Genomic DNA, 13,787 nt, shown 5'->3' with positions numbered 1-13,787 from the left:
CATCCTGTAGCTCCCGGGAGCCCGGCGGACTCCCTCGCTCAGCTCTGGGTGCCTTTTTCAACAGCACGAGCTGACCCCAGTTTGTTTGAAAACTGCTTGTAACACTGACGTGGCTATAGGTTAATACTCTCTGCTCAATATATGTTGGTGAAGTTATAGTCTTGCGGTCCAAATTAGGCTTTATTAGATCCAGATGATTGATTTTGCAATGGAAAGAGGTTCAGTTTACACGGAGATAATTAACTGCCCTATCTAGAGCCTCACGCGGGCACCGTGGGTGCTGTAAGTCATCACGGGCCGCCCGTAGCTGTGGTTGGGGCTGAACCCGCCTGGTGCCACCTCCGAGCTGTGCCAAGGCTGAGCCGCCTGCTCGCTACTGGGGACTCAGGAGGGTTTTCAAAAATGACAAATACATAGAAACACTGAAACAACACAAGGAGAGGGACCCGAATGCGGCTGTGGTTCAGCGCGGGAGAAGCACTGGCACCAGCGACAGCCATTTCGGCTGTTTTAACAATATCACGGTGGAGGATGCTGGGATGCAAACAGTTTCCAGCAGCAACGATGCAACCAGCAAGTCGTTTTGCATCAAAACGTCCTTCTAGGTCAGATCCTGGCACCTGTTGCACGCAAGGGTAATTCAAGACGTATTTGGAGACCTAATGCAGTCTTCGCTCAAGCTATGAGAAGCACCTACACAGACAGAAGTGGCTCATTTCACGAGATGGACTCCAGCAGCAGCTCGTCGGGTGGCATGGCAGGGATTTCCATGCTCCCAAAGAGCTTGGGAAGAGACCAAAACTTAAAGCGCGGAAGATTTCTCTTCTTCGTACGAATGTTGCGGCCGGTTTCGGTGATGGAGAGCCTGCCCCCACGGCGGGTGAACCGGGCGCGCAGGGCGGCACAGTTGTGGCGCAGCAGCTGGTCCTGGAACTCGGAGGTCATGAAGTAGTAGAGGACCGGGTCCAGGCAGCAGTTGAGGCTGGCCAGGCAGAGGGAGATGGGGTGGAAGCGGAGCGTGCTCCTGTGGATGGCACAGTCCTGGATGATGTTCTCTATCACCATCATGAAGAAAGGGAAGTTGATGTGGTAGGGGGTGAAGCAGATGAAGAAGACGGCCGCGCACATCAGGACCATGCGCAAAGCCTTCTGCTTCTCGCTGGCGTTTTGCAGCTGCGTCGGACACTCCCGCAGGGACTGCCACATCTTCCAAGTGCAGCAGGCGATGATGCCGAAGGGGATGACGAACCCGAAGAGCTCCGCCACCGTCACCAGCGCGATGGAGGCTCCTGGGCTCAGCTGCTTGACCCCCAGGTCCGAGAAGCAAGTGTTGGTGCTGTTGGACAAGGCTGGGCTCCTCACCACCAGCAGGGGCAAGCACGCCGCTCCGACGAAGAGCCAGACGGCAGCGCTGATGGCTGCGTCGTACCGACGCTTCCAGTCCTTGGCTTTGAAGGGGTGGAGGAGGAAGAGGTACCGCTGGATGCTGATGCAGGTGAGGAAGCAAATGCTGGCGTACATGTTGAGGTACTTCAGGTAGAAGCACACCTGGCAAAGGAAGGTGCCGAACGGCCACGTGTGGTTTATGTAGTAGTACATCCGTAAGGGCAGCGAGAGGACGTGAGCCAGGTCGGCCACGGCCAGGTTGATCATGAAGATGACGGCTTTGCTCTTCTTGCTGATGAAGCGGCACAAGACCCAGAGGGCAGCGCTGTTGGCCAGGAGGCCGGGGATGAAGATGATGGTGTAAGTGGCGGCGTAGAGGGTGGACTGGAAGGACATTTGGGGGTCGGTGCAGTTCCCGGAGGACGCGTTGCTCTCCATCTCAGCTGAGTCTCTTCGCTCACGGGGCGATTAAGGCGGGTGGAGGGTTTCTGTAGGGAGGAAAAACAGATGCTGTAAAGCCAAAAACTTCCCGATGTTCCCCTACACGGTGTAAATGTGCTTCAGGATGGAAGAGTAAGCTGTGTGTAGGTGTGTGCGAGGCGGGGGGTGCTGGGAAGGGTGCAGAGCCAGACCCCTCGTACAGGCAGCAATCCCAGGCGGCTCCTTCCAGACGTGCTCTGCAGGATTTCGTACCCTGCCACCCCCCAAGGCCATGCCACCATCCCAGTGACATTGCCACCGAGCTCCGCAGCATTAATCTTTTTATTGCCAATTCCAGAGAGCCTCTTCAGCTCCCCGGGTTTTTTTCAAGACCGCTTTTATCGCATGCGGTATTCTGTCAAACTCCCATCAAATTAGCGCTCTCTGATATGTCTACAAACAATTTAGGTGGGACCACAAATAAATAGGGAGTTTCAATGGGCCTGGACACTGTCTCTTCAGATCCGTGCAGTGGTCTGATGTGAACCGGCAGCGAGGGCACTAATTAGCATCAGCTTAACGATGGTGCTGGGAGGCAGCTGAGCGGAGCAGAGGCCGGTGGGAGAGGTGCAGACAGATCTATCAGAGCTCTGGCTCCAGATTTAAGGCTGGATTTATAAGGTAATAGCTGGCTGAGCACACGCCAGCTGCTCTGCCGGTCCCGCTAACTCAATTCCAGCACTCATGGCACATGGTGCCGGCAGCGTGTTGTAGCAACAGGCATTATCTTCCAGCAACAGTTCAGGACATGAAGGAAGATAAATACATCTGTCTTTTGATTAGAGCAGAAATTCTTTTCATCCGTTTACCCATTTCACCTCATCCAGCCAGCGCCGAGGGTTGGAGCGGGTCACTGGGAGTCAGCGGGCGCAGCTCTTCGCGGAGGTGACGGATTTCTGCCATCCATGAGCAGAGCCCGTGGGGACACAGTCCGTTTTTTTGGGAAGAGGCGATTCGACAGCAGCAGGTTACAAACCGGGGGCCTGTAGCATCGTCTGCAACAAAACAGTGCCGTGTTCCCGTCGGGAACGGAGCCTGTAGCTGCCCGCGCGGTGCCAGGCAGCCCCCCTGCCCTCCCGGGGGACCAGAGCCTGGGCTGTCGGAGCCCCGACCACCTCTCGCCGTTGCCACCGAGCCCCTCGACAGTGGGATTTAATTAAGAAGCATTAATGGTGCTGTTTCCCACCGCCCTGAGCCTGGTGTTTGTTAGAAACGGAATTCTAAAAGCTAATTGCCCGCAGCGGGGAGCGGGCTGCTGCGCAGAGCCCGGCGGCGCTTCAAGGCATGGGGTGAAGGCTCCTCACCCTGCTCCTCCTCACCCAGGCGGCTCTGCAGGGGGAGGTTGCCGTGTTTCCAGTTTCAGGAGGGAGGTGAGATATTTATAAACACAATTACCCATATACACATCCATAAAACACAGCCAGCAGCTCTCGCCGGGCTGCCCACCGCCCGCACCTCTGCTGCCAGAAGGGTCGGTGCGTTGACACACGTTTTGCTTTCTGAACTGAGCCCTTCCCAAACTGCCTTCTCCCCTTAGCTTATTTCTCCAGGGTTTGGCTCCAAAAAAGCACGGCTGTGCGGAACTGGGGCTGCTGGGCTCCTGCACTTCTTGGCTGCTGACTCTGCTTGAGCCGGCAGCTCCGCGTCGGAGGTTTCTGATTTTTTCCACCCAGCTGGGATGAGGCAGGGGAGCAGGGACATCTGTCGTGATGGGACAGGGGGGAACAAACCCCTCTGGTCCCTGCAGCATCCCCATATGCTCCTGAAAACCCAGGAGGGGCTGGCGCTCAGCCCTGGCCCTGCTCTTGGCTGGTGCCCGCTGCCCTGAGTCTGTCTGAGCGGTGCCAGGACATCTCGTCTTCACGTCCCTGCAGAAAATGGGGAGGGAAAACAGCTGGGGAGTGTGGGGAATGCAGCTATTCCTGGCTCTTGTCACAGCCTTCCAGGGACAGAGGTGGCACTTGCAGGTTTGGGCTTGTGGAAAGGATTGTAAGTGTTTCTGTCCTGCCACCTCCTCCCTGCCACGCAGCTCAGCCCAAATCCTAAACCCTGTCCCGGCAGCTGGAATCGTGGGGAGCCTCTTTGCTCGTTTTCTCCATTTTTTGGCTCTCTCTGGGAGCACTGGAGTGCCTGTTTCTGGGCAGGAGGGCTGGGTGGCACTCCTGGTACCTGCCACTCTCAGTTTTTAGCTGATGGCATCAGTCGGGGCACCCGGCCACGGAGCTGCAGGGAGCTCCCCGCCGAGCACCGCTCCAGGCTCGGGCCAGCGCTCGCTCACTGCCACGCTTCCTGCAAGGCTGGGTTTCCTTTTTTATGATTGTTTTTCAGTTTTCACCCTCCCTCCCGCCTGCGCCTGGCCCCGAGCCCCTCTGCCTCCCCCCACGCTTCGGGGTGGAGATGGGAGACCAGTGTCCCTGCCAGAGGAGTGAGACCACTGCTTGGGGATGTAGCGCTGCGATTCGTTAAGCATCAAGGAACTTTGTGATTAATTAGCAGGGTAAGGCAGCTGCTAAAGCCCCCGTGTGTGTTTTCCTGCGGGTGTCAGCAGTGCCTGCTCCTGGAGGCGGCGGTGGCTGTCGTTACTGGGAATCGCCTGGCTGCTCTGAATCACCCCGCACCCCACCCAGCCCTACATTGCTGCGGTATTGAATTTACTACTCCCAGATTCACTGGCAAAATTACCCTCATCTTTTCCACGGGTTAGTCAGACAAACTGGGCTAAAGCTGCGTTCCAGGCATTGGAGGGGGGGAGGATCCCGACTTTGGGAGCCCTGGAGTTGGGGGACGGGGGCAGAACTGCCTCCCTTCGACCCTGCTCAAGCCTGGGATGCTGGAGGGAAAAGCAATCTAGGAAAAAAAAAAATAAAATAAAATAAATCCACATTTGGCTTGAAATAGCCTCCACTACGTCAAATCGGGAGCTTTTCTGGGACTTGTGTTTTAAGCAAGAATTTTGTTTGTTTAATTCAGGCATTAATAGGAAACATGTAAATAGAGCGGAGCGGTTTACAGCAGCCTCTGTCAGTAACCACAAAATCGAAGTATTTTGGGTAAAAGCGGCTTTCCTGCCACCCAGAGCAGCCTGCCTGGCTGCACCGAGCCCCGCTCGCCCACCGATACCGAAATACGTGGGCACAGCCAGAAGCTGCTGAGGATGCTGCACCGGCTTCTGCCTGATAACATCTATTCAAGAAGAAGGGGGAAAAAAAGAAAAAAGTGGTAACGTTGCTCAAAACTGTGATAGCTTCCATCTGCCGAGGAAAACACGGAGCAGAAATCGAGCTTACCTTCCTGTGCCTCCCATCCTTGGAGGGGCTGACATCCACGCTAGGGAGCAGGAGGAACGAGCTTTCCACTTTTATTTCCTACCGATTTTCGCAGTGATCCCAGCCCCAGCGACTCCTTGTTCAAATTCCACATGCTTTTGGAGAGCTGGAATCCTGCCGGCATCTGCAACCCAGCACGGTGGCTGCAGAACAGGAAATCCTGTATTTTGTTTCTTCGTCACACAACGTGTGCAGCTAATGATGTTAAAAACTGGGAAGGCACCGATGTCTGATCCAGCGGCCGTGCGGTAGGGACCTGGGATGCGGAATTCTTTCCTTCTTTTTGCACAGCAGTTGTGTTGGGTGGCAATGTCCTTGGGTCGAGCTGCTTCTGCTTTTATCCCCAGTCACTTGCTCTTCGCTTGCTAAAAACTACAAAATACAGAAGCAGGAATCTGCCAGTAAGCGCTCGCTAAAGGAAAACTGAAAACTCTGCCAGTGTAAGTTACTGGAAGGTAGTAATTTTCCTTCATTTTCTTGGAAGTTTGGTTAGCCTCAGGCTATCAAGGCTATAGGCTAAAGCTATTTCTGAAATAATATGATGGTTTAAGGTGGAGATTTTCCCAAAATACTATTGTTTTTTTTAAAAAAAAACCATAATGTGCATCATTCCCAATTTCTTTATTCTCTGTTTGCCTCCTTTAATTCCTTTCCTCTGTGTGTGTATATATACACATATATATAATTTTTATTTCTTCTCCTGCCTGCTAGGCATGACCACCTTTTTTCTGAATTGCTGAAAACTGGCAGGCATGTGTTGTAGTGTAACTTACTGTGAGCTGCCTTACCTCCAGCTGAACAGTTTTAACTTGTGTACAGCATCCCATCTTACAGCCGAGGGCGTGCAAAGATAACATGGCTGTTGGCATCTTCCCCTATGTTCCCGTAGGTAATGTATAACTAGAACCATTCTTGCTCTGCTCATCTCTTTTCTGTAATTGGTCCTATGACCCCACAAAATTAACAGAAACTGTGGAAGAGAAATGAAAGGAGGAAGCTATTATAACCTCTAATTGTAGAATAAGTCACCAGCAGTTACTGAAGTCCGTTGGCCAATGGCCTCACGAAGGCGAGACCAGTTCGTGTAGAGTTTCTGTACCACCCTTTACAGATATGTCTATAGGCTTCTTCACTATCCTTTGCTTATCCATCACGTAAACACAGCCTGGGAACAAATAAGTGCCTGTGCGGCCTGATGCTTCTTGTCTCTGCTGAGAGCAAAGCAATTTGGAAGATGCAAGAGCTGTTTATCATTATGGGGTTTCTTCTTGTGCGTCTTTTTCAGCAGCTGGTGCTGATCCTTGGAAGACAGAGCAGTGCTCATGTATTTACAGAACTTTTCTCTCATAGAATCACAGAATGGTTTGGGTTGGAAGAGACCTTCAAGATCATCCAGTTCCAACCCCCCTGCCATGGGCAGGGACACCCTCCACTACACCAGGTTGCCCAAAGCCTCATCCAACCTAGCCTTGAACACTTCCAGGGATGGGGCAGCCACAGCTTCTCTGGGCAACCTGTGCCAGTGCCTCAGCGCCCTCTGAGTGAAGAATTTCTCCCTTAGATCTAATTGAAATCTGCCCTCTTTCAGTTTAAATCCATTGCCCCTTCTCCTGTCACTACATGCCCTTGCAAAAATTCCCTTTCTAACTTTCTTGCTGACCCCTTTTAGGTACTGGAAGGCTGCTCAAAGGTCTCCCCGGAGCCAAAAACATTCACAGACTCATAGAAGGGAGTCTGGCACTGTGCCCCATCCCTCTCCAGAGGTGAAAGGTTTATCCCAGAGTGAAGTGGCTGCTTTACCAGGATATCCTGCCTAGGACATCCTACTTCTGTGTCCAAAGCACACATCCAGCGCCGTATCCAGCCGTCTCTGTGCCCTATTTTTAGGTACATGCTTTCAGCAGGGCTGCTGGGGAAGGAGAGGTCAATGGATGTCAGGCTCCTGCCTCGGGGTTCGTAACCACGTTGAGTCCTTCCTCTGCTCGTTGGCTTTTTGGAGTACTTTTGCAGAAGATGGCAGCCTTCCTGGTCATGGAAGGCTGATGGATTGGCAAGCCTCTGCCCTCAGCATACACTAACCAACCTCTCCGTCCTTCTTTCAGCTGCATCTGTATTTTTGTTTAGTGTTTCTGCACTTCTGGCTCATGACCGATACCAAACGTGCCTTTTAAGCTGTGCAGTGTTTTACTTTCAAAGGCAGAAGACACAAAGGAATTCTTAAATAACTGTGAGGCTCCATCCAAGACCTCCAGATAAAGGTCGTCTTTGCCTTTAGCCTGGTATCCTGTGGGCAGCAAGCCAAATGCATATGATCAGCATCTCTTTAAGTGCTGAGCGTTTAGAAATATCCGACAGGATGCACCTGAAGGATGTATGAAAAACAGTGGGGCATTCACGAGGAGGAGGTCTTATTCACACAAAGAGCAGGAGGAGGTGTTATTCACTCTTGTGCAGACTTCCAGTACCTAAAGGGGCTACAGGAAAGCTGGAGAGGGAATTTTTGCAAGGGCGTGTAGTGACAGGACAAGGGGAAATGGATTTAAACTGAAAGAGGGGAGATTTCAGTAGGATCTAAGGAAGAAATTCTTCCATCTGAGGGTGGTGAGGCACTGGCACAGGTTGCCCAGAGAAGCTGTGGCTGCCCCATCCCTGGAAGTGTTCAAGGCCAGGTTGGATGAGGCTTTGAGCAACCTCATGTGGTGGAGGGTGTCCCTGCCCGTGGCAGGGGGGTTGGAACTAGATGATCTTTGAGGTCCCTTCCAACCCAAACCATTCCATGATTCTGTGACTTGCTACGGCTTGACGGGAGCCGTCGGCACGTGGCCTGTGGGGCTGGGTGAGCCCTTGGTGCCCTGTGGCACATAGTCCTTGTCGCCGCTGCACAGTGGTCTCTACAGGGACAGTGTTTTTAGGAAGCTTTTATTTATTTTTACAGCAAATAATTGTCGGTCACTCCCTGCCTTTTTGTGCTGAGCCCTTGTGTAATCCACAGGCGCAGTGTTTTTGGTCGAAACGCACCAGTCACAGCCCCGAAATCCAGTAAGTGCAATGGAGGGTTTTCATGTTTTCGAGCTGGCTCCTAGCTGTTGAGCTGTTATCCTGCATTTACAGCATATTTTGTTTTTTCTCTGCACAGAGAGCTGGTAATTTCATTTAAGGAAAGCAAATGAAGCTGAGGTACTGGCAACATCCTGCAGCTCTGAACCTGAGCCTGCAGAAAGGCATTAAATCCCATGGGATTTCTTTCCAAATACACTTGCAGTCAAGCACGAAAGGGCCCTTTCTCAAGGAGGAGAGGGATTACCAGACCTCTGGTACCACCTACGGTGGGGTGGCCCTTTGCTGCGCTGCAAAGAGGTGCATTTTTGGTTGCTAACAGATGAATGGCTCGTGCTGGAGAAGGAGAATGTGTCATGCCGTGGTTTTGCCATGGGCCATGTCATTGTGGGGGGACACTGCCGACGGTGTGGGTGACTTGGAGACCTCACCATGTTTCCACCCTGAGCAGTTCTTTACGGAATGAGGCTTGACACAGGGTTGCTCCAGCACCAGGTGCCAGTGGAGCCCTTCAGATCCATCCTTCACCAACCTGCACAGCTGTACCCAGCCTCTTGATTCGGTTAACTTCTGCCTTTCTGGGGCATCTCTGCTGAAAGACTTTTTTTTTGGTGTCTGGCCAAGGAGAATGTAGATGTCTTCTTCTTGTAGCTAGTGAGTCTGGGCGGTGGGACCAGCACATGAGATAATCCAGGATCAACATCATGAAATTATGTCTCCTCTTGTCAGAATAACAAACATGTTTTATGGTCACAGGAGAGGGGGTGAATTACAGGAAGCAGAGCTGGGCATGTTGTGCCTTTGAGAGTGTGAGAGCTCTGCCAGGCAAAGCCAACGCTCACAGCCCTAGGTCTTGTGCTGGATCCAGCACCTCCCAACCATGAAGGTAGCCCAAGTGCTGTTCTCCTCAGCAGTAATGCTGGATTCATCCCTTCTTCTCCTGATGCACACTGCTGAGGTTTTGGAGGACTTGAACTAATAGCTTTGAGTTTCACGTATGGGTTTGTGGAGGCCAAAGTGATGACCTTTGTCTTTCTACATGCTTTCAGAAAATTACAAGTTTTCCTTGGTCTCTTTTTACTTCGAATCGTTGCTCTCTAAGCTGCCTCACCATCATGACCATCTTGGCTAACTTTCTGTCATGGTTTAATCCCATCCAGCAATAAGCACCACACAGCCGATTTAAGTCTGTCTCAGCCAAAACCAGCCCACTTTCTCACGCACTAGAAGAGACCGTTAGACGGAGTTCTCTAACCTCCTGCACATCAGAGTGATCTGACTTGGAAGGCTGAAAGTGTTAAGCATGTGACTGCTCCTCACAGGCTGCAGTACGTAAAAAGGACCATTTGGGGGGGGTCTAAGGGAGTTCAGAGGGTGAGTGAGGCAGGAGGAGGGGGGACAGCGTGAGCAGCCAGGGTGCTTGGGGATACCATCGTGGTGATGGGGAGCGTTATCCCTCATGGGGCCACCAAAGTCCGTGTTAAGATTATGGGTGAGAGAACCACCACCGCTCTTCCAGTGTTCAGAGGCTGGAGCAGGAGTTGCCCTGGGGCAGGAATTGCCCTGCCCCATCCACATTACAACTTTCAGCACAGAGCGGGTCGTAGTTACCAATTTCTGCTGTAGTACCAATCTTGTCATCGCTGGCATGAGCGCTCTTTGAAGCCGTGTAGATTTGGATCTGCAGAACGGTGGTTGGATGAGATAGAGGGAGAGGGTTTCTGCGGTCCTGCCTGCATGCGAGGCTGATAGCACTCCTCCTCCTCACGCACCACCAGCAGCACAGCTGCTCCCATGGAGGACCTTTCTCTCCTCAAAATACCTCTAAATCCAGTATTAAGTGTTGTATTTTTTTAAAAAAATATAAGTAAAAATAAACACTAGTCATATTAGAGTGGGGGAAAAACCTCGCTGTAGACAAGCAAGCAATCTGTTTAAGACCAACAAAAGTCGATACGCTCCATCCCTTGAACCCTCTGATTCAAGGAGGAGCTGATCCCATTCTGTTTTCTAATATAAGTGAAAACTATGAAACTCATCTTAGGTTTGCAAAAATGCATTTATTTTTTTAAGCATCAGTTTTTTGGAAAGAAAAATGTAGGATGACCTCCATAGCTACCATAACAGCACCTTCAACTTGTTTTCACCTGAGAAATGGGCAATTGTATGAGAAACAAATCACGGTAAACAGCTCCCAGTCACCTTCTAGCTGATCAAGGTCCATAAAAATCCTCAAAACTACCATTGGAACTGAAGTCTCCTTCATTGACAGTGTTATACAGCACCAAGCTTAGGAGAAAATTGCTAAATTGACAAAAATATCTTCATGCACACTTAACTGTGTACCTGAGCATCAGCCTCGGCTCCCATTTTTAAAGGGACGTGCAGTGTGTAAGCGTGTGTGTGTGTATCATTTGCACAACGAACTGCCAGTTGAACTGGAGACATCATTTCCATTGACTTCAGTGGGAGATGGACTGTTTGAGTTCTCACCAGAGAACTAGAGAAGCCTGCAATAACACTCTCTCTGTGAAAGTTACTTCCTTCAGATAGGCATATTTTGGTATTTTTATTGATTTGCGTGTGAGATTAAGTTCATCATACTGTAGGCCATCGTCATCATCTCACAAATGGGAGGAGAACCACAGGAGCTTATTGTATTTAATCAGTATGTCTCCGCTGCCTTTTAGAGGAACTCCAGTGTAATGGTTATTTAAACCTGGCTGTTGTTTGCTTTTTTTCCCAATTTATTGTAAAACGGTGAAGTGGGAAAACATAACATGCAGAAAATTTGTGGCTGACTTAGAAAGTAACTAAGTGGAACTGAGTAGTTAAACTTAAAATATACTTAGCAAGTGTTTCTGGTATTTCTTCTGGTTTTGTAGAAATATGTAAGATGCTGCCACTGGTGCTGACTGGGAATTGTACATATTCCTTTGGAAAAAACGCTGGTTTTCAAAGGCACTAGATCAGTGCCTGTGTTCAGCCAAAACTATCCCCAAGAATCATAAGGATACGCTTGAAGTTGCACAAAATGGCCAAAGAGCTGTCACCAATTTAAAATGAGGGGTGAATGGCATCCTTTTTTGTGGCTGTTTTTCATACCTTCGTAGCTGATTATAGAAGTGTAAACATTAAGATCACAAGAGGAGCTGGCGGAAAAAATCACGAAAAAATCACTTCTTAATTTTCTTAATAAATTAGCCCATGCTCTACTAGCAAAATCCCCTTGGCAAGGGCACCTCTCTTTTTCAAAAAATGTGTCAACTGGACCCATTGAGGTGAGGTTTCATGGGGCAGATGCATCGCAGGTACCTCTGGGGCCGAGAAGCCACACGCAGAAGAGAGTGAGGACCTGAACGGTGCCACCAGCATCGTCAAATCCACCACCCCGACGCCGAGTCCGGCTGTGCCCAGCCCGCGGTGCGCTCCCGGTGGTCCTGCCCCTCGGGGTCCGAAGGCGAAAGCCACATGCTGATGGATGCCCTCCCTTGCCAACGGGGGCAGCTCAAAGGGGAAGAAAGTCACATGGAGCAAGGGGAGGTCCTACTTTCTGGAGTGTTTGAGGAGATGTTGGGAGAATTTTTCTTGCAGAGGGTCTTGCACCAGCTGGAGGTGTGAGTTATGGGATGCATCAGTAATTAAGGAGCAAATTTAGAGCTGGGTGAGGAGGAAATGATGAAGGAGAGCGGGAGGCGGAGTGCAGGAAAGATGAAGAAGTAAGTGTGGTGACCAGTGGGATGCACTCAAAGCCAGGAGCGGGCAGTGGCAAGCCAGGACCACCGTGCTGAAGCAAGTTGCCAACCTTCCTGTGTCCGCAGCCCTGAGCACACAGACCAAATCTGTCATTTATTATTACTGGCCGTTTTCAGGTTCTCGTGTGCGTTGTGTGTGTTTAGCAGAGAAGACACTTCAGCAGATGTCAGCGTATGGATGTGGGATTGCCTTTGGCTTGATGATAAAGCCATGGAGCTGGGAAAATAGAAGAAAAGCTCCTGGAATATTTCCACCGTTTCCTAGCAAAAGCTTTGTCGTTCTCTCCTCTATGCTTTCTAGTCCAGCTAGCTCAGGCGTTAGGTGGCACAGTGGGAGGTGTAGTCACACCAGTTGGGTTGCTCATTAGCTCCCAAGGCATCGGTCTTAAACAAAGTATTATCTTCTCTACATGGAAAGATTTCCACTGCCACAAAACTCCCCTGAATAGACTTGCAGGATCTTCCACAGCGGAGCTGGCAATCAGGTATCACAGAACAGTCCCAGATTTCAGATGAAATATCTTCATTCTTTTAAGCTGGCTTTCTTGTCATTCCTTAATTGACGAGCCGCTCTCTTTGCTCATGAGCCGACTCCTGATGACCATGCTGCTGTGCCTTGATATCTGGTCCTGAAACTCTGAAGTCATGAAGAAATACAGGATGGGATCCAAGCAGCAGTCCAGACTCGCAAGACTTAAGCAGAAGGGTTGGACGTAGAGCGTGATGGTACTCAGGAAGCAGTCCGTAATGACGTTTTCTTTCACCAACATGTAGAAAAAGAAGTTGATGTGGTAGGGTGCAAAACACACGCAGAACACAACGGCGCACATGGAAACCATCCGTAAAGCCTTCCGCCTCTCGCCGCTGTTTTGCGGTATCTGGAAGCCCCGAAGAGAGTCTTTTGTTTTCCAAGTACAGAATAAAATGATGACGAGCGGGACGACGAACCCGAAGAGCTCCGCCGTGCCTGTCATCAGCACGGTGGCCACCTTGCTGTCAATCTGCCGGACTTGGAGGTCTGCGAAGCAGGTGTTGGTGTTTTTGGCCAGGCCGTAGCTCCGCATGATGGGGAAGGGCAAGCAGGCCACCCCCACGACGAACCACACCGCAGCGCTGATGGCCACGTCGTACCGCCGCTTCCAGTCCTTGGCTTTGAAGGGCTGATAGAGGAAGAAATACCTCTGGATGCTGATGCAGGTGAGGAAGCAAATGCTGGCGTACATGTTGAGGTACTTCAGGTAGAAACACAGTAAGCAAAGGAATCTCCCAAAAGGCCACGTGGAGTTAATATAATAGTATATTCGCAGTGGCAGCGAGAGGACGTGGGCCAGGTCGGCCACGGCCAGGTTGATCATGAAGATGATGGCTTTGTTGTTCTTGCTGATGAAGCGGCACAAGACCCAGAGGGCAGCGCTGTTGGCCAGGAGGCCGGGGATGAAGATGATGGTGTAAGTGGCGGCGTAGAGGCTGTTTTTGAACGTCACGTTGTGACTGGAGCAGGTCTGGTTGCTCAGCATCATGACTGTTCTGCTGGAGGCATCTGTGGTGGTATAGGGCAGGTGGGTCATTCCTGTAGAGAACAAAAACAGAGGCTGTGAAGGCAAAGGCACTGCAAGAGCTGTAGATATTCACATTGGCATTTCCTATTTGTCTATTCAGTACAAAGTAGAGGCTTGGAAACATCCTCTGCAAAAAACATCGTGCTGTCTTCTTCAAAGCTGCCCTTTCAGAGGTCTCCCACTATTCACACAGAGGTGGGGGCCGTTCTCGTTGTGTCAGCCCC

At 50.9% G+C, this 13,787-nt stretch overlaps 2 protein-coding genes across 2 annotated transcripts; both read right to left on the bottom strand.

Annotated features, from left to right (window-relative positions):
• Positions 1 to 717: 717 nt before the first annotated feature.
• LOC104384349 (putative P2Y purinoceptor 10) lies at positions 718 to 1,824 on the bottom strand. Its single transcript, XM_009992725.2, has one exon. It carries the CDS (start codon positions 1,822 to 1,824, stop codon positions 718 to 720), a length of 1,107 nt encoding a protein of 368 aa, XP_009991027.2.
• Positions 1,825 to 12,552: 10,728 nt separating this feature from the next.
• P2RY10 (P2Y receptor family member 10) lies at positions 12,553 to 13,572 on the bottom strand. The gene has a single exon (XM_009992726.2). The coding sequence runs from the start codon at positions 13,570 to 13,572 to the stop codon at positions 12,553 to 12,555; it is 1,020 nt and encodes a 339-aa protein (XP_009991028.2).
• Between the last annotated feature and the right edge of the window lie 215 nt (positions 13,573 to 13,787).

The sequence above is a fragment of the Tauraco erythrolophus genome, chromosome 13, assembly GCF_009769465.1.
Source record: "Tauraco erythrolophus isolate bTauEry1 chromosome 13, bTauEry1.pri, whole genome shotgun sequence".
NCBI classification, from domain to species: Eukaryota; Metazoa; Chordata; class Aves; order Musophagiformes; family Musophagidae; genus Tauraco; species Tauraco erythrolophus.
Note: the sequence above shows the minus strand (reverse complement) of the source record. Positions and strands in the feature narration are given on the sequence as shown.